This window comes from Haliotis rufescens, unplaced genomic scaffold, assembly GCF_023055435.1.
Source record: "Haliotis rufescens isolate VD_foot unplaced genomic scaffold, xgHalRufe1.0.p SCAF_4, whole genome shotgun sequence".
In the NCBI taxonomy this organism is placed as follows: domain Eukaryota; kingdom Metazoa; phylum Mollusca; class Gastropoda; order Lepetellida; family Haliotidae; genus Haliotis; species Haliotis rufescens.
In genome coordinates this window covers 22,038,380-22,063,895 of record NW_025964112.1, presented here as the reverse complement: position 1 = coordinate 22,063,895, position 25,516 = coordinate 22,038,380, and the positions used below count along the sequence as shown (strand labels likewise).

Below are 25,516 nucleotides of genomic sequence, written 5' to 3'. Positions count from 1 at the left end.
TGCAAAAACTAGGATTATATTTTATTTAAAAAACAGAGTTTTGCAGATGTAGACAGATGTATCTAGCCTCCATACAACATCTCAGGCTTTGAGGTATAATGTCCTGGTTGCTAACTGACAGTTAAAAGACATTTCGAGTTGACAAATACTTCTCCTGTGACATAAGTGTTTTTCATCTTGGTCAGTGCCAAAGCAGTTGTGTTGTTGGTGTGGTACCAGTGTGGACATTTTTTATGCTGAACATGTTAACACTGGCCTCTTTTGCTTGCTGATGAACATCAAGGTGCTAACTGAGGATACATCAACACATTGCACTGTTTTTCACATCCCGACAGTGTGTGGAATGAAGCGCCAGGCTGAATATCTAGGCTTGTTTGTTTGTTGTTTAACATTGCACTCAGCAATATTCCAGCTACATGACTGTGGTCTGTAAATAATCAAGCCTGGACCAGACAATCCAGTGATTGACATCATGAACATCGATCCTCGCAATTGGATCAACCAAGTCAGTGAGCCTTACGACAAGCACAGTCTCTTTTTGTGGCAAGCATGGGTTGCTGAAGACCTATTCTCCCCTGGATCTTCACGGGTCGAACACCGAGGTGCTTACAGAGGTACATCAAGACACTGCATTGTTTTTCACATCTGGACACCATGTGAGGTGTAGCTCAGGCCAGTTTTAGCACTGAACGTTTGAGCCTCACATTACTCTTCCTATCTGTCTGACCATAGTTGGAATGTGGGGATTTGGTCAAATTGTATCTTTGTTCCATCATTAATAACTAAATGTCTGTCCAATTTCCGTTACTGTCATTAGTAAATGTTAAACCCTACTGGATCCTTACCACTTTATCATGCTTATTGCTTGAACATTTGATCTGCAAACTTGAAGTATCAAGTGTCTGTCCATAAGCGAAAAATGGCCCAAACCTATTAATGTGTTCATGTAATCGCCAGATAGACACTGGGCCACGGATTAAGTATTACTCAAACACAAGAAAAACCCTTCACCTACCAATTCTTAATTTATTTTCAAAGACAAAACCATGCCATATCTGTCCCACATTTGTTCACACACATGGTCTGTAAAGATATTGCCACATCATAACATCAACCTGTACTACCACGTATTTAAACTGTCATAAACATGAAAATTTGTAGCACAATCAACATTCCTTCTGGAACATTCTCACAGAATGATGGAGAATAGCAAAGAACAAGTGAATTAATCACTGTTCTAAACATTCATTCTTACATATATCCCAGTTTGCCTTACCACATGCAGAAGTTGATAATCATTTTCACTGCTTTGAAAGATAAAATTTCACAATGACTGTCATTCATAGTAAATATAAGTTATGTTATACGTCCAATACCATTACAGCCCAATCAATAATATCTTAATCTGTATATCTTTGCTTCCAAAATTAGCAACATGGAAGAATGATTCAAATGAGACATGCAGCAGAATCTTAAAGAATAAATCTACCCCAGCATATATCGATATATCTCGAGATAAGTCATTAACTCCTTTAATTCTATAAACCAACAATACAGCCTGGCAACTATATTAGTGACATCTATATAGGATTATCAATACACACTTCCATACAATAACCAGTTATTTGTAAAGGCCAATGCTTCTCATACAAGGGAGGCAACTCTTTATTACTTCTTAAAGAAATCCATTAGAAAGAATCAACAGAAAACTGTTACCATGTGAAGTATTCAGTTGTAAAGCTGTGATGACGATGAGATGTTAAGTCTTGATAATATGTGTAACAGGACAAATATGGTTTCTAGTTGGGTGATGACTTGCAGTAACCAACGTTTGTATATTCTACCACTTTCTTGGAGATTCGACTGACAAGCACTCTGCTCGTATGCTACATGTGCATACCGACAACCATGTGGTATTTGTAAATACAAATATAACATTGCAGTAACAAAATAGAATTTGTACATTATCTCATTTAAATTAAATCCTCTAGAAAATCATAAATCACACTTTCAATCTTCATTTTACTCTGCTGCCATAAATTAAAATTCAACAACTAGGTAAAAACTGTTGAAATATCTAATGATGTTTTAAAAATCATTAGATAGTTCAACATTATTTTACATGTTGCAACAGAAAAATGTTCAATGGTCAGGATTTCATCACAGTGAAATGTCAAACTGCCAGCTTACATATATTGAGCACTAGGTTTTCAGAAATGCAAATAAGCAGACCAAAAGCACTTCTCCATAAAATTACTTCATGTTCCAATATTACTGACATTAGGATATGCAATGAACATGCTGAATATTACCAGCCAATATTTGTAAGTAACCATGGCAACTTATCTCACATAAAGCAATATGAACAATTCTTGTTCAGAAAAACGTGTTATAGATAAGGTATCTTTTCTACCTTTTTACACAGATTCCCAAATTCTGTTTACAGAAGTATTTACAAGTACAATGGGAAAAGTCCAAAATAAGTCTTGAACTTTTCATAACCATAAGGTAAAGATGTAGGGGACACAACTCTTCTTTCTAGTACCCCAGCAAGATACATTTTCAGTAGATCCTTATAAAGTATAAAGTAAAACAAACTTGGAAAACATTGGGCCACCCTTCTCTCCATTTCACTACGAGGACATGAGATATATGTACAGAATACAGCTAGTAACCATGGTAATATTAACATCAATTACAGAGGCATAGGTTTATGTAGGGTATGGCTTAGTGCAGCTTGATCTTGCAGTTACAGCAACAGATCCGTGCTTGGCTGTTCTGCTCCTCTGACCATTCAACAGAACATCCCCTCCATTCTTGCCAAATTTGTATGTTTCAGCACTCCATCAACACTTTGTCGTCCATGCCAGTCGAGATGAAAGTCACTTCAGGTTGTGGAATACACCAGCCCATGGCCTACTGAAATGACTTTGTACATATATGTACACCAAATCTCGATCACGTAAAACAATAGTTTGTCGCAAGAAACCCTTTCCCGAATTAGAATTGTTCTCTCCATTATGATGAGGCCACAGCTCCCTCTGGTGGTGTGACAGGTGAGTCTGCGACCTTGGCAACTGGAGCCTGTATTTGTCCGTCATCTGCGGCAGGCTGCTCGGTGCTGCCGTTCACCACCGGTGGTGGCAGGGTCATCACAGAGCTGACTGGGGTCAGGCCGAGGTTGGGAAGAGGTCCAAGGTTGGGCATAGGAACAGGAGCTGGCAGCGACACTGGAACATGGGGCAGGCCTGTTGGAGAGGGAGAATGGAAACAATTGTTCAACATGTTCATATATGTCCATAACTGATGGCGAGACATTTGATTGTTTTCATCATAGTTTTATCATCACAGGAGCAACAATCAGCTTCCCAAGATATACCAATGAGGCAGTGTTTGAAATATTTTTAAAACCCAACAAGCCAGTCAGAGAGGTGACTCATAAGTGTTGCCTGCCATCTTCATGACGTACAGAATAGTTCAAAGTATAAACACTACCACCTACCTGTCATAGGCATTCCCGGAGAAGTCATTGATGACAAGGGCGGCAATGAGACAGGGGGCATGCCTGGTAAAGATATTGTCGATGTTAAAGGTGGCATTGATGACAATGTTGGTAAACCTGCAGGGTTGGGCATCCCAGTGGGTAAACCTGCAAGAAAATATTAGTAATTATGTGATGTCGCCAGAGATGGGACTGCACATGATATAAAGCTCCCAATTTGGAGTTCATTTTTGGTATATATCCAGGAGTAATTCAGTACATAAATGAGTTCATATTGATATGATCAACACTGCTTTGATCAGTATTTTACTTTTACTATATGTCAGTTCAATGTGGACACGCAATTGCAGGTCCAAGACATTTAGTGAAATCACTATTTTCATGATAATCAGGTAAAAGAGGCTATTTGAACCCGTGACCAGTACACCCTGCCCAGGCTAATGTGCCACCTCTCATACACAACATGAGTTCATTATGTAATGATGGAGAGGACTTGGTAGAGGAAACAAGTAGGCCTTCTCCAATTATCAACCTGATATCTAACCCTACCACTCATGCCCCCCTCCCTCTCCCCCTCCCCCACTATAAGATGCTCAAGTCTTACACTATTCATGGGCAAGTACATAGGCTCAATGTATAGAAACATTTACAGCTGTTTTGATGTCTGCACAGAACATATGTTTCATCCTGTTGCCAACAGAATTACCCCTAGTAAGACATGGTCGGGGTGACTATTAGGGCTACTTTCTCTATAGCCCACACGACTGCAATAGTATTGTGATAGTAGCAAACCAACTTTAAGGCTTGATAATGATAATGATCAATCAATGCTCTATAAAAATCCGCCTGGATCGGATAACATTCATTCGTTATTGAATTGCTACCACATGCCAAGATTGACAAGAATTCAGCGACACCAAGCCCTTGGATGATTGCAAGCTGGACATCTGCCCGGCAAGTAGCCAATGCATTTCAAGGACGATATACAGGCTCCAGCAACGGTACCAGACCACCAACATTACAGATGACCGACCACATAGTGGAAGACCAAGGGCCACTACCCGACGTCAGAATCGTCAGATTGTGCGACAACATCTTCAAGATCGCTTTGTTACTGCTGCAGAAACTGCTCAACAGACCATGGGGACACACCAGCAGCACATTAGTGCGGACACTGTGCGTTGACAATTGACGAGCAGACAACTCCACTGTCACAGGCCACACCGAGGACCCATTCTGACACCACGTCATTGCTAGGACCGTCTCCAGTGGGCAACACAGCACCAGCATTTGCGCCACCAGCAGTGGAGAAGAGTCCTCTTCTCAGACGAGAGCCGTTACTGTATCTCAACAGCAGATGGCAGAGAGAGAGTCTGGCGACGCCGTGGGGAACGTTATTCAGATGCTTGTGTGGTTGAGAGAGACTCGTGGGTGTGGTCCAAGCATCATGGTGTGGGGTGGAATTGGTCTTGCACAGAGGGTCATCCCTGTGGTGTTCCAGAACATCGGTCCTGGGAGAGGCAATGGTGTCACAGCAGCTCAGTACATTGATCAAGTCTTCAGACCACACGCCATATCTCATTTGGTATGTCGCCACAACCACGAGTTTCAGCATGATAACGCCTGTGCCCACACTGCCAGACCAACAAGAGACTTCCTCCAGCAGAATGGCATCAGAACCATGCAGTGGCCTGCTATCAGTCCTGATTTATATCCTATTGAGCACCTGTGGGACGAGATTCAAAGACAGCTAAATGACGTCCGACCAAGGCAGCTGAAGTGCGTCAGGCGTTCCTCAGAGTGTGGGCTCACGTGCCTATGGCCTTCATCAACCGCTTGATCCATTCCATGTATCAATGTTGCACGGCATTCATCAATGCACATGGCGGGCACACGATATACTGACTTGTGGTGCCATTTTCTCAGAGACTAGTGTTGTTAATTTCAACCTTGATGATCAGTTTTGCCAAGATCTATCTTTTTAGCATGTCCCAATTATGTTTACAGACTTTGGACAAATAAGGTTTCTCATATATCTATCCATGCTGACATTTCTTTTGCGTTTCAGTATAAATATAGCATTATCGTAAGGCAAACAATTGCAATAGTTCCGAGAGGTTGATATACTGTTACATTCATAATCATGGTGGAACGTATGTTTACTGGATCAGTGGTCGATAGCATGAGGCTACACACGATCAGCAGGGTGAGTTGGGATTAATGCTGCTTTAACAAAATTCCACTTACACAGCGAGATCTGTGGGAAAGTAACACAAGTCAGACTCAGACAAACTGCACTTTGGAAAAGCCACAAGCTGACCAAGCAAAGTCATAACCATGGCAAATCTGGACTTCATGGATAAGGGACACAGCACCTGAGACTCCCCGGCTTCTCATACCCCTGAGCGTACAGAGAGACATGGTGTTATTGTGACGGACTCACCTGTAGCAGATGTAAAGTTTGGTAGAGGGAGAGGGGGCTGTGAGGGGAAAGCTCCCCCGGGCGGTGAGGCCCCTGCAGGGAGGCCCCCAGGAGGCATGACTGGGATGGTTGGGGAACCTGCAACATCAAACAAAGGTTATCTATGCTTTGAAGGCATATACTAAGCTGGGCCCTACAACTGTCAAAGCACATGCTCATACTCAACTTCAGTAGACTATATTGTCTTCAGGTCTTTTAGTTCATTGTGTACAAATTTTCACACATTGTATGCTGAGATACAAGTATGTCATTTCAAGTTCATGTCACAATCATTATCATAATAAAAAGTGTGTCCATTTCCTACCTGTGTTTAATGAGATATTGGCCATGCCTGCTGGCAGTCCACCTGGTGACGTGCTCAGAGAGACCTGCAACAACACAAGTGTAGCTGTAGGATCCAATGGTCATGACAACTGAAATCATACGTAGAGTTACAACCTCCTGTGGTCAGCCAGGTCAAATGTATGGACAATGTTATGACGGCGGGAACTCACCTCCGAGAACCCATCGGGAGACTTAGCTGGTGCTGCTCCTGAAGCACCCTGGCCGGGAAGAACTCCCTCTGCTCCTGGCTGGTTGGGCCCTGAGGGAAACTGGCGCTTCGGGATTCTGTGTAGGTAGCCATACCCAATGTTGCAGCCAAGGCTGGATTGATAAGACACAAATATGCTTCAATTTCAAGATCTGTGTAAAAACTAACAGGACATATCAGGGCTCCAGGTATTTTTTTCAGCATCGGGAGTGTGTACTCCTAATTATTTTAATATAGGATCTACCGTTCTCTTTATGTACAATTACATAGAAATTAATGTAAACAATACTGAATGAAATTTTGAAAAAAAAGAAGGTTACAAACAGTCCAGATATACAATTAACACTTTTTGTAAGCAGTTGGTGTAATTACATGAATAATTTCCATACTTCAGTACAGATTTGTTGACATGGTATTTCCGGTGTTACGTGGAGGAACCATCCAAACTCATTTTATGGCATGTATTATGCACACCACCTTTATACAGATGTTGTTGTTTTTAAAAAGTGTGCACTATACTCCAGAAAATAGGCTGCTTAAATCAGAATGTAATTTTGGGGAAATATGTCAACAAAGAAATGTTAGACCGATCATGTATGCTGTGATGCATAAGTTTTCTAAATTATCCCCCACTGCATTATTATATAGTGCATATTTTCATCTGTACATACGCTGATACAGCCTTTATCTTGAAGCCCTGACATATCTTTGATATTGACTTTAGTCTGTTATTTATCCCCACACTCGCCAATGTTTCAAGCAAATGATGGATGTCAGTACATAATCGAGTCTTGACCTGACAAACCAGTAGTTGATATTATGAACAAAGTCAAAGACAGACAAGTCCTCACAGTTTTTGCAACAAGATAAGTTGACTTGACTTACCTCCCCTCCCCTCCCCAGGCTCCATTAGGTGTGATTGTGACTTCTCTACACGAGTCCGTGTCTATGTTATACACATACAACTTCAGGGGTTTGGCTTCATGGGATTCTATTAATGTGAATAAGTCTTCCGACTGAAAAAACAACAAACAGGTTCCATGTATTATCATAGTGAAGATTCAAAACAAGCTACTGGTTATTTGGAAGACATGGAAAAATCATACAAAACTCAAGCACCAAACACAACCAGAGGTGGCTGAAAACCTTAGGAGTCAAACTGTGATGGACTGTTGATGGAGTTGGTTGCTAATTAATTTTCAACATATTCCCCTGAGGTCAACATATTTCTGCCAACAATGCACGAGTGCGTGGGTCCTACTGGTGTAAAATATTTCCTCTTGGTTGTGTCCAAAAATTCTCATGAGAGATAATGAACCTGGAGCGTTTCTGATGAGGGCACATAAGTCTTGGAACCCAGCGTACTGAAACCTTTATCAGGCTCAGTTCATTCCTATATGTTCTCAACCCTCTCATGCAGTGTTTGAAATACAAAAAAATGCCAGACTGCCATCAAGACTCACAAACTTTAGAAGCTGCAGGCCCTGACAAAACTCTTCAGGTCCGCAATATTTGAGTAAAATTTTAATGGAACCTAAACTGCACTAAATTTAAAAAAAGGATAGAAATGGAATACCTGAACATTTGTACTACTCGAAACGTAACATGAGTTTTGAGTGTGAAATGGTGGACATTTTGACAGCCAATGACAAAAGGCCCCTTCGAATAAGATCTAAATGCGCCCTGATCGGGCGACACAGAGAGGAGCTTGTCGCATAGATTAGTTATATGATATATTGACATGAAGTGACTGCGCTAGCTATAGAAGTAAAAAGTGCAAGTTTGCGAAATACGTTGAGGAACCGTTTGTACATATTTGCCATTAAAAACATTGCAGCATACTGTGACCAATAAATTGACACTTATGTGCAGGCTAAAAGAATCCCTACAAATTTGAAACTACAGGCCCCACATGATATCTACCTGCCATGGGACTACAGGCAGGCGCTTATTTCGAACACTGCTTCCATGAGAGATGCCTACTGAATTGGCTATGAGACGAGTGGTGAGTCAAGAATCATCCATAATTATATGATGTATTTTATCAACATTTCCTTAGTGGTGGCAGTTGAAAGTCTTCCTGATCTTGAATCATCAAGGTTCACTCCGCTACCCACCCCTTAACAGTGACAAAGGTAGGAGCATCATCCCCTACAGTCCATACAATGTCTCCAGGGATGGCCGTGTGATATATGATCATGATGATGACAGTGTGAAAGCCATTTCTGTCCATTTTCATTAATAGAGAATACCTAATCTGCCTGCAGAAATATGCTGCCTGGTTGTGTATTTGGTTCAAATGCAGCCTGTAAACATGGTGAGTATTGTTTAGGGTGTACTCTACGATCTTCGTAATTAGGCTCAGGACTTTTCAGCCACCCCTTGTATCCAGGTATAGGTGTTAGATTTTCATTTCAAAATAGCTGTGTGAAAATGGCTAGGCTCTCTTAATAATTACATAAGTCATACCTTTGCCACTATGTCAAGGCTGTCATGTCATGTTACAATGTGAACATTCTAGCAACTCAAGTAAACTCTTCCTGTTGGACTGAGTGAGGAATGCTGTTTCACTCTGCAGCATGTCATGCAATGTCCAGCTAGGGACAGGCAAACCAGTGGCACGACCATAACTCCAGTGGCATGACCAACACTTCACACCAACTGGCTGCCATAACACACAATCAAACATATCAGATTTTAAAAAAGTATCACTCCATCATGTTCATAATCTTTGTCAAATGGATATATTCAAAATGTAACTTATTTGTATTACAAAACAATAACCGTGATAACTGTCTCACCTCATGTAAGACCGAGTCTGCCCCGATGACGTAATCAGTGTTTGATTTAAGCCCAGCCAGATCAGCAGGTGAGTTGGGTTGCACTTCCTGTAGACAGTGAATAAGTTCCACAAGAACACTAAACAACATTTGTCAGTGACTGTAATATCATATGTGACAATGACATTTTGCTTATGACACCATGAAAACCTTGTCTCTTCTCTAACTTCACTTAATTTACTGCCATTGGCAGCCAATACTGAACCATACGTGTACCAGAATATCAATATTTAACTATTTTTTTATATTAATCTGTTGATAAATTTGAGGTTGAAATAACTTATTTATTTCTGTAGGATCACATTTTGGCACTTAAAAGAATTTAAAGTCAACATAAAATAAATAATTTTGAATAATAAGATATATATAAAATCTCAAACCAATACCATCATGACCATATGCATCTGTACTACAGAGAGGTAATGGCCATTAAGCATAAAAAGCAGATGTTTTTTCTTGTTAAAATTGGTTGGTGCTTCAACACTGAACATTTGACCAGACTGTTGACCTGTGACTGACTATGCACATATCACAAGCTTCAACTGAAGAAACACTACTAACAATGCTGGGGTAACGTTTTTCACCAAACAAATGTTGGACCACAAACCCATCTGTAATTGTTTTTTTCCAATCTAAATGCTAAATATGACAAATAGACAATGACTGAATTTGACAGTCTGTATGCCTATACCACATATACAAGGGAGACAACTCACAACTTACCAAGATATGCCATACATTCTCGTTAGCTCCTTCAAATGAACAAAACCTGAAAAAAAAACTTTGCATCAGCATAATATACGGTACCAGTGTCAACAACAATAGCTGATTATGATGAACATAGAAGACTTATTCCTGACCCTGCTGATTCAATAAACACAAAAATTAAGCAAGAATGTGAAGGGCATATGCTTGATCAAAAAGTTAAAAATGAGACACTTAGGGGTCTGTAGATTACACTACTACAACACAAACACTCCAGTATTCCAGGAACCCTGATGACTAACACTTAACACACCAGGTGTTGCCATGTGCTTCATTTCAACATAAGCAAAATAATTACAGAGATCATCAATACTGGTGATAGAAGTAACCACACGGTAACTGATATAATTGCAACCAGAGTGATCAATAGTGTTGCTGTATTATATGTATTGAACATTTTGACAAAGCAATCATAACCCTCATAATATATCTAGAGACACACAATATATGTGTGAACGTTGTTTTGTGCCTCTGTCTGCAACATTCCGGCTACACCATGCCAGCATGTACACAATCAAGACGGTTTCAGGCAAATCAGTGGTTGGCTGCATGACTGACGATCTCACTATCTGAGCATGATCACACACAATTTGCCTAGTCAGTGGCCTCTGACAATATACATAGGTACCAACTCTGCCCAACACCTGCTAGTTAAAAGTTCTACGTCCTTGTCAAATTAAAATATCCTTTGAACATAGCTCATCATGTCATAATAATCTACATGTTGCATACCCTCTGGGGGGAGAACGGATCAGACCAGGTCCCCAGTTTATCCTACTTGTCATAACAAAACAACTAAACATGCTAAACATGTCATATGCCAGACCCTGAATTTGCGCTTTCTGTCATTGGCTTGCATGGCTCAGACTTGATCACTTCACCACCGTGATACAGCTGGAATATTGCCGACCATGACGTTAAACAACATTCACTCATTCCGTTGCATATATATGTCAGCATGCTACTGAAAATATTCCTACCAAATGTCACATGTGTTTAGTATGGAAAGTAAACACCCCACCTTAAATCACTGTTACAAGATATGGTTGTGCTGTACTGCCTCACCTGATGCTGACCCCAAGGAGTCCCTGGCCTCCCCAGTTGTGGCTGGGGACGATGGTCACCTCCCTCACCCCCTGGGTCTTGCTGCTGTACACAGTCATCTTCACTGGCTTCTCTACGTTGGTCTTTAGTAATTCCTTTAGAGTATCATTATCTTGGTTCTGGAAGGGATGATGACATCTTGATCATGTCGATGAAATGATGATAATATAACACTTCAGAATATCATTCTTATACCTGTGATGCCGAGCAATATGATAGAATGACATTTTCCACATACACACATGAAAATAGTGTTCGCTAAAAGGTTGGATCCAGGATTATAAATAAATGGGGGGGGGGGGGGGGGGCTGGGAAGGGAATGGCACTTGGGCTATTAATAAATATTGGGGTGTGTGGGTGGGTGGTGAAGAGTCCATCCAAATAATTCCAAACATGTATATGCATAAACTATTATTTAAATTACATTAACAACCAAATCAACATATTGTGACAAAATGTCATCAGATGTAAACAAAAAAGAGGGGCAGGACGGGGCCACCCCTAGAACCCACCCAAGCACCACTACCCAGATCTGCCACTAGTGCTACGGCAATGGTTCGAGGGGATAGCATGAATCAAGTTATGATTCTTATGTAAATTGTAAATATGATTAAATAGGATATTCAAGTCGTTCTACATTAAATAGAGCATATTTATTTGTTCAAATGCAAATGGAGTAAGCCATGCATTAGTCAAATACACCGGCCTGTTTAACATGTGTTTGTCCCCAAACATAATGATACTTACCAATCTAGAATTGCCTATTGCCACAATGAAATCGAAGAAGGCTTCAAGTCCGGCTTTGTGACCAGGTGATCCCTCTTGTACCTGAAAAATAGCAACAACTAGAAGTGGACATGACAATCAATCATAAAACAGTAGACGCTAAACAATGTAAATATAACAGGCTGTTTGACCTGTCGGAGGCCCCATTTCAGATGTTTCAGGGGCGTTTTCACCATTCATGCTAGTAAATGTTTCAGGTTAAGATGCATCCAGCATGTCCAGATATCATGCTTATCATTTAATGAGCTGTCCTTTTTAAACATTGTCAAATCTTCATAGAAAAAACAGACTTAACATGCTTAAGAAACAAATGTTATTTCCTAACATACTTAATGTACATGATGTTCAGCAATGTTGAATGTTTGTGGTAATATCCAGGAATGTGAGCAGGTTTTCCCCCCAAAACAAGAAGAAAACTCTAAGGGTGTCTGGGGGAATGCCCCCCAGCCCCAAATTTTTTTAAACATTTTATTGCATTTTAAGCAATTTCGTGCAGTTAGGACAACAGTTTCACCAAGGATTAATATATCAATGATGTCAATGATAGAAAACGTATGATGTCAAAAAACCTATGATCCGACAATATTATTATTGTGTCATGAATAGAAAACTATTTTTTTCTGAGGACTACTGTTTTAAAAAAAGTGATTTTCCACGTTTCCGCAGAGATTTCACATTCCTGAGTATTAGTGAGTTAGGTTAACAGAACACAACAGAATTTCAGTAACCATCAATCAGTGTGTTCTGTGAATCATATGCATGGTGTGAGCTAATGTGTACTGCTTTCCATACACATGATACAGCATCTGCAATTTTGCATCTGTTCACTAGGATGTGCATCACTGTATAATGTGATGCAATGTGTGTGAAATTAACCTACAAACTACACTTGTCTAGAGTGATAAACGGCATTCAACTAGAATAATCATTACAATAATCATGATAACTCCTGCAATACAAAATTAATCAACAGGTCCAGTACAATCTGGCTGGTTTGAAATAACCATGCTCTGTACACGTGTCAGGGGTGTTTGTAATTCACTTCTCTGCCATGTTTGTGGGTGTAGCTAGGACTGTAACCGGCATATTCTCACACAGCCATGTTTATTAGCAAGATGAGAAAAATTATCACAAAGCAGCATGATGCGAGACGGCAGCATGTACAGGACAAGAAAAAAAGAGAAGAAAGACTTGTCCTACCGGGCGAGTACATATATTTAAATCGTATCAATTGACATGATTTATCACTAATCGTTTTAAATAAAATATGCAGGAAAATTTGAACCTAAAATACATTTTCATTTCCCGTACGTTTGTAGAAGTAATAATAACAAAATACATATCTCTATACCCTAAATAGACATCATATTATTAACTGTTTGTTGAAGAAAGAAACAAAAAACGTGAAAATAGGTTTCGAAACTATATTTAAGAGGAGGCAATTATGAATTATGTTTTTTTATTTTTGTTGAAAGCAACTTGTTACTGAGCATGCTGAGTATTCTCAAAAACCAAAGCGGAAGTGAATGATCTTGTGAGGGTAATGGTTGTTTTTAATTGGGAATGGTGGGGACAGAAACAGAAACATGATTTGATTACCAAATGGGTCAAAAAACGAATTTTTTAAAAAGAAACAGTATGACTGTAAATTATGAAAATACAACGTTCATAGCTGAGTGACTTTGCATGAGTTGAGATGTAGATTGCTGTGACTGTGAATTATTTTGTACCATTTGTCGTACATATCCTCAACTCAAAGGTTAATTACAGAAAGTTGCAATAATAGCTGAGAAAATAAAACTGTATAAAATTTAATAGGGCAAGTGAAAATATTTCAGGACAAGTGCAAAATAATATATACTTGCCCAGCAAGAAAAGTTGGGTTTAAGAATTTTTTCGAGCCCTGATGGTTAGTGCAAAATCTGTGCCAAAAACTTTGGAGCATACTACTATTACTAGACCAAACGTTTCTCATTTTAGGTACATTTCATTGTTGATAATGATATATGGATTATTACCACTGATTACATGACGAGCTAACTCATCTTACCGAGACAAAACAAAAGTTTACAAGGCCACCTAGACTATGGCTTTAGATAAGTGAGTAAGTAGCATGGTATGTCTGCTTTATTTGAGAGGAGAGCAAGTGATGCAAGTCTAAGACGTGTACCACTTTGGGGAAACCCACACTCACACACACACCCCCCCCCCCCCCACCCCCCCAGCAACTTAAGATCGGCTGAGAGCTTAAAGTAACAGACAGCACATATCAGACCATTCATTTGGGTTTAATCACACCAACACAGATAATCACAAAAAAGTAACAGAAGGTAGTGTTTGTATCATGATTCTCAACACAAATTTCTATTATTAAAATCAAATATTCACTCTATGCCAAGCCAGGATCTTACTCTAGCCTACAAGCATGATTGTACCACTAAAATCCCTAACACAGTAGTCACTGTGAGCAAAGAATGCAAAGAATAGATTATTACCTTAGCTAGTTACTTTTATCCTTAAATGCTCTACCCTAGATACCTTTGACATATCTAAACTCAGCATTTGTCAGCGAGTTACTAACCATGCTAACCATGTATTTATATTACACCATCAAAATACAACTTGACTATTCATATACCACATGGTGCAGCATTTACCTCATTGTCTCATCCATGTTGATACATATAACCATGATAATAATGTTCACCATCAGCTACATGTACAGAGCATAACAATGTGTACTGCAGACTAGGGTTAAAGATGTGTGTCACAATTCACAATGGTCAAGGACGCATGAAAAAGGGATTGTGACTCATTCTTTTAGTGTCACATTTCAGAACAGATGCTAGTACCTTCATCAAGTTTAAAACAGGTACTAGCGTCTGTACCAAAACATCATATTGGAAAGGTAAAGAAATTCCTCATTCAATTCTGTCTTCAAAAAGTGTGTTGTTATTCAGTATTGTGTTGAGATTGCATCACTGGCACATTAAATGATGCAAACATGTAACATCAACAATCACTCATGGGATTAGGGACCCGTGAAGATCCGGGGTAGAATAGGTCTTCGGCAACCCATGCTTGTTGTAAAAGACAACTAACGGGATTGGGTAGTTAGGCTCGCTGAGTAGGTTGATGCATCACATTCCAATTGCGTGGATCGATGTTCATGATGTGGTCAAATGATGATGATGTTATCATGTCTTTCCTCTTAGGTGGACTGCCTGATTGCATGAAAGACCTTGAGCTTGAGATATGGGGCGAAACTATGTTACTAGTCTCTCATTACGTTAACAAGTGGCAACACTTGTTCATACCCCCTTCACCATGACATGTAACTACTTTGTTTAGTTTTAATCTAATTCAAGTATCTACAATGTATCTTATATAATGTATCTCCAGTACTGGAGGAAATAAAGACAATCTATCTATCTGATGTCAATCACTGGATTATCTGGTGATTATTTACAGACCTCCGTCATATAGCTGAGTGCCGCGTTGAACAACAAACAACAAACATGGGATTAGGGATATGTCCAAAAATGCATATGTCCAAAAATGATAACCATGATAATGATGATAATTTAACAGGAGAGTGTTGTCCAACTGAGTAATTTACAAATCCTGTGCCAGACCTTGCCCGTACTTTCACAGCTCTTTAACCCTTTCTTTTTTAATGATAATAGTGTCTTAATTCATTACAATTTATCTCATAATTGTTCACGTTAGTATCTAAGTAGTCTGCCATACAGATCCTGAAACAAATAAATCCAATACAGCCCATGTAAGTCTATAACATTTGGCAAGTCAAGATTACGGCAGTACAGAAAATGAAGAGAGTTTCCATTGTGGTTCTTGGGCTGCTATTTTATTGTATCTTATTAAGATATTTTAACGGGTTTTTTCTGTAAAATATGTTCATTTCAGAGTCTCAATGTAAGTCTACTATCTAAGGAGTTTGATTCATTCTACAGTGGGGTTAAAGCTAAAACAGCACCTCAGCTAAACAAATCACCGAGCAAACATGACAAAAACAGCACCGATTGGCGAAAATGGCACCTCACCTAAAGCAAAAACAGCACATTATTTTTTTTTACATGGTACTGAAATACATGAAATATAACTCACATGGTCACTTGCAAACACAAATTAATTGTGAAATGTTAAAACAAGTTTATATTAGAAACTAGCTTCTACTCCAATTTACTCACTGACTCTGATTGGGAGGCACAACTAAACTTATTGTGAAAACATTACATGCTTTGAAGTTTTAATTACCTTTAACTCAATGTCAACATGGTCAAGCTGAAACTGAGTTTGGCGGAAATGTCAAGAAATTGGACAACAGGCATACTATATCATTCCATATATTGAATATATATCATAGTAAGTATGAAATATAGAGTATTTCTATGGATATAACATATTTATTTCCCCTTCCTGCCAGCAGCTGACACATCACAAGAATGTTTCTGCAGGTAACATAACCGAAAAGGTATATATATATATATATACTGCAACATAATATAATAATAATGCATACATATACTACTACATTAATTGTTCTTATTGTTATTAAAAATAGAGGTGCCAATATTGCCTGACAATTAGTAGCCGTTTTTTTTTAAATGAGGTTCTGTTTTTGCCCAAGAAATCAGTGATGTTTTAGCCTGCACCCCTACAGTGTTAGGCGAAAAATGTAAGCGCTCCTTTTAGGGATAATATGTGGCAGTAATATAATTATGAAATTGTGAGCAAGCTAGAGTGACCTTCCATGACTTCTCCATTTTCTTGTACAAAACACAATAATCACTGACGTACATGTTAAAACGGGTTCAGGCAACAACGTGTCCAACATTGCACTATTGATCTGTTTATGAAATACGATCTAAATAAGATTTTACACCCACACAAACGAAGCCGCTGAGACTATTTTGTCTATGACATGAAACCTAGGTTAAGCAAATATCGGGAATACAACGACAATCACTAACATGAGTATGCTGGGCCTTGATTATTCATACTGCTTGCCGGACCTGTTACAACGTGTGCTCATCACACCATACGTTAATAATATGTCTTCTGTTCACTGTATCTAAAGTAGCCCATGAATTGGGAGTAAATAAATGGCCAATAAATGAATGTCTGCTGTTGAAACCTGAAGCATCACACTATTCGACCGTGCAATACAGATGAGGCTCTGCAAACAGATGTTGAAGTTTATCATTTATCAGTCACAGAACTTGTTGACGATCAAAATAAACACAACAATTCTGTAAACATTCACAGACAGTGGTTACATTCTCTGTAGAGACATACCCGTAAGACGTGATATCCTTCGGTGCCACCACCGGGGATCTCGGAACTAAGAGAGCCACCCATGTTTGTAGGGGTACAGAAAGTTACCGACAGTCGCTAGTATTTTAGTTGTCGGACAACCAACATGGCCGGAGACGTGGCAGAGTGATGCATTGTGGGTTAATGAACTTCCGGGTGAAGATTTCTTACCTCCCCTGCCGACAATCACTGAACAGAAATGTATAGAAATATTTAACTAGAAAAGGAGCCCCCCCCCCCCCCCCCCCCAAGAAAGTGGCGATATTTGAGAAATTTGCTAATTCGTAGGCTACTCGGACCATTAAGATGAACATAAATCACTGCACGTTTGTACAGATTTCATCTATTTTGAAAAATGAGACCGCTACGCAACAAATCGCAAGGAACAATGAAGAACGAAGCATAGTTTATTTCACGATAAAACGTTGTTCATTTCCAAAAATGTAAAACGAACGCACGCAATGGTTAGAGCCAAAGTGGCACATTTATGCTCTAGAATGTAGTTACCATAGCCCCCTTTCCACTGACAATTATTATTATCATCACATTTTGCTTTTGATGTTTTGATCGGATCGGATGCAGGCGAAAACGGCACTTCTATTTTTAATAACGATAAGAACGATTTATGTAGTGGTATATATGCTTTATTCACATGCTTTATTATGTTATGTTGTCGTATATATGTTTTCCTTGGGCGGGGACACGGTCTGTTATCCATTCTCGCGATGTCGGCTGCCGGCAGAACGGGGAGATATATAGGAAATATCTATAAAATTACTATTTGTTTCCTACTTACTGAAATAAATAGTTTTGCTGTGGTTCCGTTTTAGCTATAACCCATCCCATCATAGTTAATTAAACTAATTATCATGCAACACCTATATGTAACTTTATCATTTTCAGCTGAAATACTAGGCCAAAAATAAATTGTTGTCTTTGCAAAGACTTGGAGCTCAGTCCGGGTTACGAGGGAGACACTGCAGCACGAAAGACAAGTAAGAGGAAACCACCTGCGTGTTCGTTTTAAAAAGAAAATGGGAGACAACTCTTGTAGGTTTGTAGGTATGTCGGCATGGTGCAAAGATGCATCGGGCTCAATCAAGCCAACCACTCGATCTGAGTCATTTCTTTTCTTTTGAAATACTAAAAGGTTGATATAGTCAGTAAGGATATGTGCAAGTATACTTCAAGAATATGAACTTCATCATGGAAATGTGATAGAAGAAGAGGAATACGATTTAATACAGTAATATCCCAAATTCTCATTTACACATTCAATCTACACAACGAAATGTCACCAGTAACATTTAACAGGCCAGATTGCTATAAGTATCGGATAGCTACAGTTGGCTCACTCCCTCGCTACCAACTCTCTACAACTGTAAGTGAGTGGGTATTGCGTAACGCCGCTTCATCAGTCTTGCAGCTATTCGCGGCGATTCTCTACCACTGTACAAGCGGTTCAAGAGAGACCCAATAATTTCATGAAAATATATGTTCTGGAACTGGAGGACAATTCCCAGATTCCAGGATATACCACCACTGGCGGTTCCACAGTGATGGGGATGCACGGGCTCCCCACAAGTCCTTTTCAAACACAAACCATATGTCACCTTATCGTGTTTTGCTTCACTCCGTGCCAAAGGTAAAGGAGAGTGCCAACCTCATCCTTACCCGAATTCCGAATACCCCCATCTAATTTTACACACTGATTCTCATTGCTCACACCTGAATCCCGAATAATACACAGCATAACATCTCAAAAACATCGAGCAAAGGATGCGATTTGAAGTTAAATTAATGAAAAAAAATGGAAAAAAATAAAATACTTTAAAGGAACTATTTACGTGCACCATTATATATATATATTAATTTTTAAATGTTGAATCTGCGAAACATGCGATTTGATTTGCCTCCAGCGCACCACACTACCGAGTCCTGAATACTCAATAGACCCCGAATCCCGCATACCAAAAGGGGATTAGCAGCCTCGTACAGTGTGCACACGCCCAATCCACTCAGTGTCACCCAGTGTACGCACACCCATCCCTACCCCCTCCTGCTAACGCCACCCTTTTGCAATTCCTGGATACACCGCTGTACAATCAGACGGCTGCCTACTGGTCCAAATTGCCGTATTGGTCAACTAAAATAAGACAACATCTTTGAAGTTGAGTACTTGGAGTATACGAACATCGTACGTGTGTGGAGATAGCCCCCGAGTCCCAGTGAAACACATCCAGGTTACCAGGCTCCCCTGTAACACCTCCACACCCAGCATGGGAGGTTATTTGATTATAGGTTAAGAGACCACGCCGAAAGAAACCCCTTAACTGCAACATAAATCAATATTACAAGTCTCCATTGACTAGTTGATTATATCTGCGCAACCAAGTGGTTGACACGAGACCAGGTTGACCTCATTGACCCCTAGGATGTGTGGCAGCAATTTTTCATCTTCAAGTGGCGATTTGTTTCTTAAAACAAAAAACTGGGAGCTTGGTGCATGCACGTGTGTGTGTGTGCGTGTGCGTGTGCGTGTGCGTGTGTGTGTGCGTGTGTGACTCAGACACAGTATACAGACTCCGAGCCGACCAGTCCTTGTTTCATTCCCCCTAATGCCGAGCGCCAGGCAGGATAACAACAAGTACCATCTTTTAACGTCTTTTGGCATGACGCGGCCGGGGATCGAACCCCCGACATTACGCTCTCTGGGTGGACGCCCTACCACTAGACCACGGAGGCGGTCTGATGACACAGGGTGTCTGCGAGGTAAACCATAGATTGAACAACAAAGTATGTCTCCGACACAACAATGAGTGCGTTGGCCACGCTTATAACAGTATCTTAATCTCCGCAGCGTTGTCAGGTCCATTTCAATGTGTGAAGAAATCCTAAATGAAATAAGTGGTAGACGTTGAAAACTTTTGGTAATATCCATGGGCACTGGATGTCAAACGTAAACCACAGCACAGTCATACCTTATACTGTCCAAACTAATATGGTTCTACAATAATCCGTCATATTTTAATTTCTTAAATAATGTTTTCAAAGGTCATACCATTTCAAATCGTATTTGATTTTAATCAGAAGTTTAACTATGCCTTTGAATAATACATATCTTACCTTTGCAACACACTTATCTATACAAAGTAATCTATATAGTGTGTTAATATATGTGCAATAATATACACATTAAGAAATACTGTATTTGTGTCTTTGATATTTTGTGCCAGTATTTGGACAACGCAGAATTAAAAGGTTGTATCTGCAGCTCAGTAAATTTCTAAACTTCCAATATACTCAAGAAAAACTGATTTAAACACATATTATTTTAGATTAAGATTTGAACTTTTCTATATCAGCAAAAGATGAGTCATGAGGAAAGAATTTCATTTCAAGACTAAGTATCTCATTCTATTTTCTTTTCCGAGGAATTATTAATCTTTATATATTTTATTGACCTTTTTCTTCTGGCGCTCTTCTTTAAGTTCCCTAAAAGCAAGGTTGTAAGTGCCACATACACAAACGTACTGCGTTTTGATACTATCCATTAAGCTACGCCAAGTTTGTAGATGGCACCTACGGCCTTTCCGCTGATGATCATAACATATCCCATGCGCACAGATACGCCCCGCTTTGCATTCCCGTTTGCAAACCATATAGAGGGATCTGTATACATAATTGTAATTGCATCTCTTCTCTGTCAAGTTGCAAATATTGTAAAGCTTATTTGACGAAAGGAACTAAAGCTTGCAAAGGTTTCGCAAACAACGTTTTCCATGAGCAAAGAAATAACATAAACGCTGTATCCGTGGGAATATACTAAGCCATTTATAAACTATGATACTCAATTAAGGAAACAGCTTAAACCATTTCAGAGGCAGCTTTAAAAGATTTGAAGTTATACACACTCTTGCTATCAACTTAGATCACTTTGTAATGGTTATGTTGCATTTCGAACAGCAGCCATCAACTCCAATGAAGTATACAATTCTACATATTTTGTGTACCTCTCTGTTGTTGAGTCACCTCCCATGTGGGATGGTTGTGTGTAATCATCTCATCGGAAGATTTGCAACCGAAAGCAAACACGTGTCAAAAAGGGAATGTTTCTTTGTTGGACAGTGCAACTGTCTGAATAGTAGAAAAGTTCGTAAACCGTCCCAAATATTTAATTATGTATTCGTACAGACAGGAAGCAGTCTCGCAACTTCCTCTTCTGGCTTTTGCTTCATCCAACATGAAGCAGTCATAGACAGACAAGTTATAAGTAGCAAGTTTTCTAATGTAATAAAAGTCAGAAACTAGATTTGGGCGGAATGAGGGCTTTTCTGCAAATATAAATTTGCAACTTAAATACCACTGTTGTTTTTACACTTGTCTTGTCAGCTTTCCCCATGGTGCATGCGTGCATTTTAGGACGTGTGTGATCTTCCATTTTCGGTTCGCTTATCAATTTGTCCTCTTTGGGACATGTTTGGTATGGAAAACAAAATGCACAATTATACTTTTTTGGTACATTTTGGTCAAATTCAGTTTTGAATATTGAGTTGTATCTGTGTTGCTCTACGGGAAGGTAACCTTTTCGTAATGGTGTAATATACGGTCTTTTACCTATGCTTAATGTTGATAGGGAAACTAGCTTTTCACACTTGTAGCATACATTGTATTAGCTTCAGATGGGAGATAGTTCTTATACAACTTGCGATGTCTTGAAGCTGATTCTTTTTTTCGTACGTCTGTTTTTCTTAGTTGAATCTACACGACGTTTAAAAAGATCGCGTTGTCTTTCATATGATAACTTCCAATAGGGTGAGAAAACATGAACTCTGTCATCATTTTTGAATGTCCTGCAGAAAGTATTTGCATTTGCACTGACATTGTTTGCATTCTCACTTTTCCTCGTGTAAATATGTACTCCTCTCCATTGTTTCTTTTCTTGAGCTCATTTGGTTTCACTTTTCAGGGTTGCGAGTTCAACTTCTTGATATCCGTGGCTGCTGCTGATCATTATCTCCATACACATCGTCTGTTTGTGGTACTTCACCATCTACACCATTTATGGCAAAGTTTTCTACTCAGTTCTCTGAAGCTACTTGTAGAAAGATTTAAACTGTATCATTTGTTTGGGACGTCTTGTGGTGTTTACGCTTGAGCAATTGCTTCAGATTAATGCTACTGTCATCTGTAGAATCAGATAAAGATGTATCGTCCGGGTAAGCTAAATGTTCTGGTAGTCTGTACAGAACTGCTAGGTGATTCTGATGTTCTAGAGTACTTTAAATTTAGATATACGGGTTGTCCCCACTTGTGTTGTTTTATCAAAAGAGGACAACAAAGGACGTTTGCTGGATTGAGTTGACTGATCAGACGCACTCAACTCAAGAAAATCTGAGTTGAAACGTATGACGTCAGGTGTTGAAGCTCCGCTACATAACTCCATGGAAGTTCCCTCCTTGTTGGATGTAAATTAAGTATTGGATAATAGATAATTCAAGGACATGTTATCATCTGAGTCAAACTAGATATCAACATTTGTTTTATTTAAGCTTTCTTTCATCAGACGTACGAAAAAAAGAGTCAGCTTCAAGACGTCGCAAGTTGTATAAGAACTATCTCCCACCTGAAACTAATATGCTACAAGTGTGATAAGCTATTTTCCCTATCAACATTAAGCATAGGTAAAAAGACCGTATATTACACCATTACGAAAAGGTTACCTTCCCGTAGAGCAACATAGATACAACTCAATTTTCAAAACTGAATTTGACCAAAATGTGCCAAAAAAGTATAATTGTGCATTTTGTTTTCCATACCAAACATGTCCCAAAGAGGACAAATTGATAAGCGAACCGAAAATGGAAGATCACACATGTCCTAAAATGCACGCATGCACCATGGGGAAAGCTGACAAGACATGTGTGCACAATCAGTGATGGGAGTTCTATCTCTATCATCAGATGCTCGATGATTAACATCATTTGAGGAACATTCTATGGCATACTACACCTGAATCTGATTTATTTCAACCGTACAAGGATTGTTTTTCTTCAAGTCACTCTGTGAGGTAAATGTCTGACAATAGCTTGCGAATGTGGCGTTATTGGGAATTTGTATATTGTCCAACAGCAGAGAATGATGATACACTTGACACTTATGCTTATTTGTAGAAGCCTGGATAAAATATTCACTGGATATCGTATGCATAGAGAATATACAGGTAAGAATATTCTCTGCTCCGTTGTCATCCATCTGCTGGCCCTTACAGGTAAGAATCGTCTCTGCTGCACCGTCTTCCATCTGCTGGCCCTTACAGGTAAGAATCGTCTCTGCTGCACCGTCTTCCATCTGCTGGCCCTTACAGGTAAGAATCGTCTCTGCTGCACCGTCTTCCATCTGCTGGCCCTTACAGGTAAGAATCGTCTCTGCTGCACCGTCTTCCATCTGCTGGCCCTCACAAGTTAGAATTTTCTCTGCTCTACAGCCATCTATGTGCTGCTCATCATAGGTAAGAATTTTCTCTGCTCTCCCGACAATCATCTGATGATCGTTACAGGTAATAATCTCTGCCCAAATGTCACCCATCTGCGGATTCTTACAGGTAAGAATCTTCTCTGCTTCGACGTTATTAATCTGTTGGTCCTTGAAGGGAAGAATCTCATCTGCTCTGCTGTCATCCATCTGATGATCGTTACAGGAAAGAATCTTCTCTGCTTCGACGTTATTTATCTGTTGGTCCTTAAATGGAAGAATCTCATCTGCTCTGCTGTCACCCATCTGCTGATTCTTACAGGAAAGAATCTTCTCTGCTTCGGTGTTATTTATCTGTTGGTCCTTGAAGGGAAGAATCTCACCTGCTCCGCTGTCATTCATCTGATGATCGTTACAGGTAAGAATATCTGCCCCACTGTCACCCATCTGCTGATTCTTACAGGAAATAATCTTCTCTGCTTCGGTGTTATTTATCTGTTGGTCCTTACAGGTAAGAATCTCATCTGCTCCGCTGTCATTCATCTGCTGGTTTTTACAGGTAAGAATATCTTTATTTCCCGACTGTGATAATAGATTGTATACCTACCGAGTTTCTGTCACAGTTCACACAGCGCGTGTTTTCTGGGTTCGGTGGTCACGTGATGATGTAGTTTCCGTGGTATTATCTTGTAAATCCACCAACAAACAAAACATGGATGCATTGGTCTATGAAATGTAATATTAGATGAATAATATTCATACTTTACCCTCAGAAAACTTCACATTAGTCATAATTTCAGCATGGACCATTACGATACATCCTTGTTGTCGGAGGTTGCACGTACACTTCCTCATTCTTCAACTAAAGTATAAAGCTGCCACTTTAAGGTCGATATTGAGCTCTGGGTGTCACGCCTTTTAATACTAAGTTCAACAGTTTATGATTACATACGGCCTTTATAAATTTCAGCATACTTCAAACATAAGTAGAGAAAGCCCCACATTTATTTTACCAAAATGCACAACACCAATTTAAATAATTAAAATATGAAAGGTTTTTGTGTGCAAGTGTCAGACACAACTATTTAAGTCTGCGATGCCGATTTCATGAATATCTATAGGTGTCTTGTTATCGTATGTCAGTGTAAAAGACATTCGGGAATGAAGAGCCACCATTTCTCCTGCAAATATGTTTATACGTTTGTTTTGAAATTTCTCAACCAGTAAGATTTTGTCATTTTTTGTTTGTTTATATATACATGCGTATATGTGGTTAATTTGCACATTAGTTATGTTATATGCTGTGTGACCTCACAACATATAACATATGGCATGTAGGACACATTCCCGCAAGGGTAATACGGTTTAACTTCTATCTCATCTCACCTCATTATCTCATGCCATCGTCTTATCTGCACTCTCGTCTCATCAACACCCTTAGTACATCTCATTGTAAGATATCTCCTTGCTTTATCTTCACATCAATTTTCACATCTCTCCCTGTTTATTTCCTCTTCCCATTCCTCCATGTCATCAACACTTCCCATCTCGTGTCTCATCATGTACCGGCTAGAGCCATAGCCCAAAGTGATGACTCAAACATGGCTTAAAACATTACTGACGAAATACTGACACTCAGTAATCCGTGTCCCCGTGGCTTATGGACTCGTTTGTCACACGCTAACCTCCCACAC

General features: G+C 39.5%; 1 protein-coding gene across 1 annotated transcript; it reads right to left on the bottom strand.

The window, feature by feature from the left end:
* Window positions 1-1,012: 1,012 nt before the first annotated feature.
* On the bottom strand, window positions 1,013-17,487 carry LOC124132161 (Golgi reassembly-stacking protein 2-like). The gene is made up of 11 exons (XM_046495909.2): window positions 17,331-17,487; window positions 11,973-12,053; window positions 11,187-11,344; window positions 10,080-10,125; window positions 9,318-9,404; window positions 7,402-7,532; window positions 6,479-6,629; window positions 6,289-6,352; window positions 5,946-6,062; window positions 3,503-3,649; window positions 1,013-3,248 (listed from the first exon to the last, which is right to left on the bottom strand). The coding sequence occupies exons 1-11, from the start codon at window positions 17,391-17,393 to the stop codon at window positions 3,019-3,021; spliced, it is 1,275 nt and encodes a 424-aa protein (XP_046351865.1). The 5' UTR covers window positions 17,394-17,487; the 3' UTR covers window positions 1,013-3,018.
* Window positions 17,488-25,516: the final 8,029 nt, after the last annotated feature.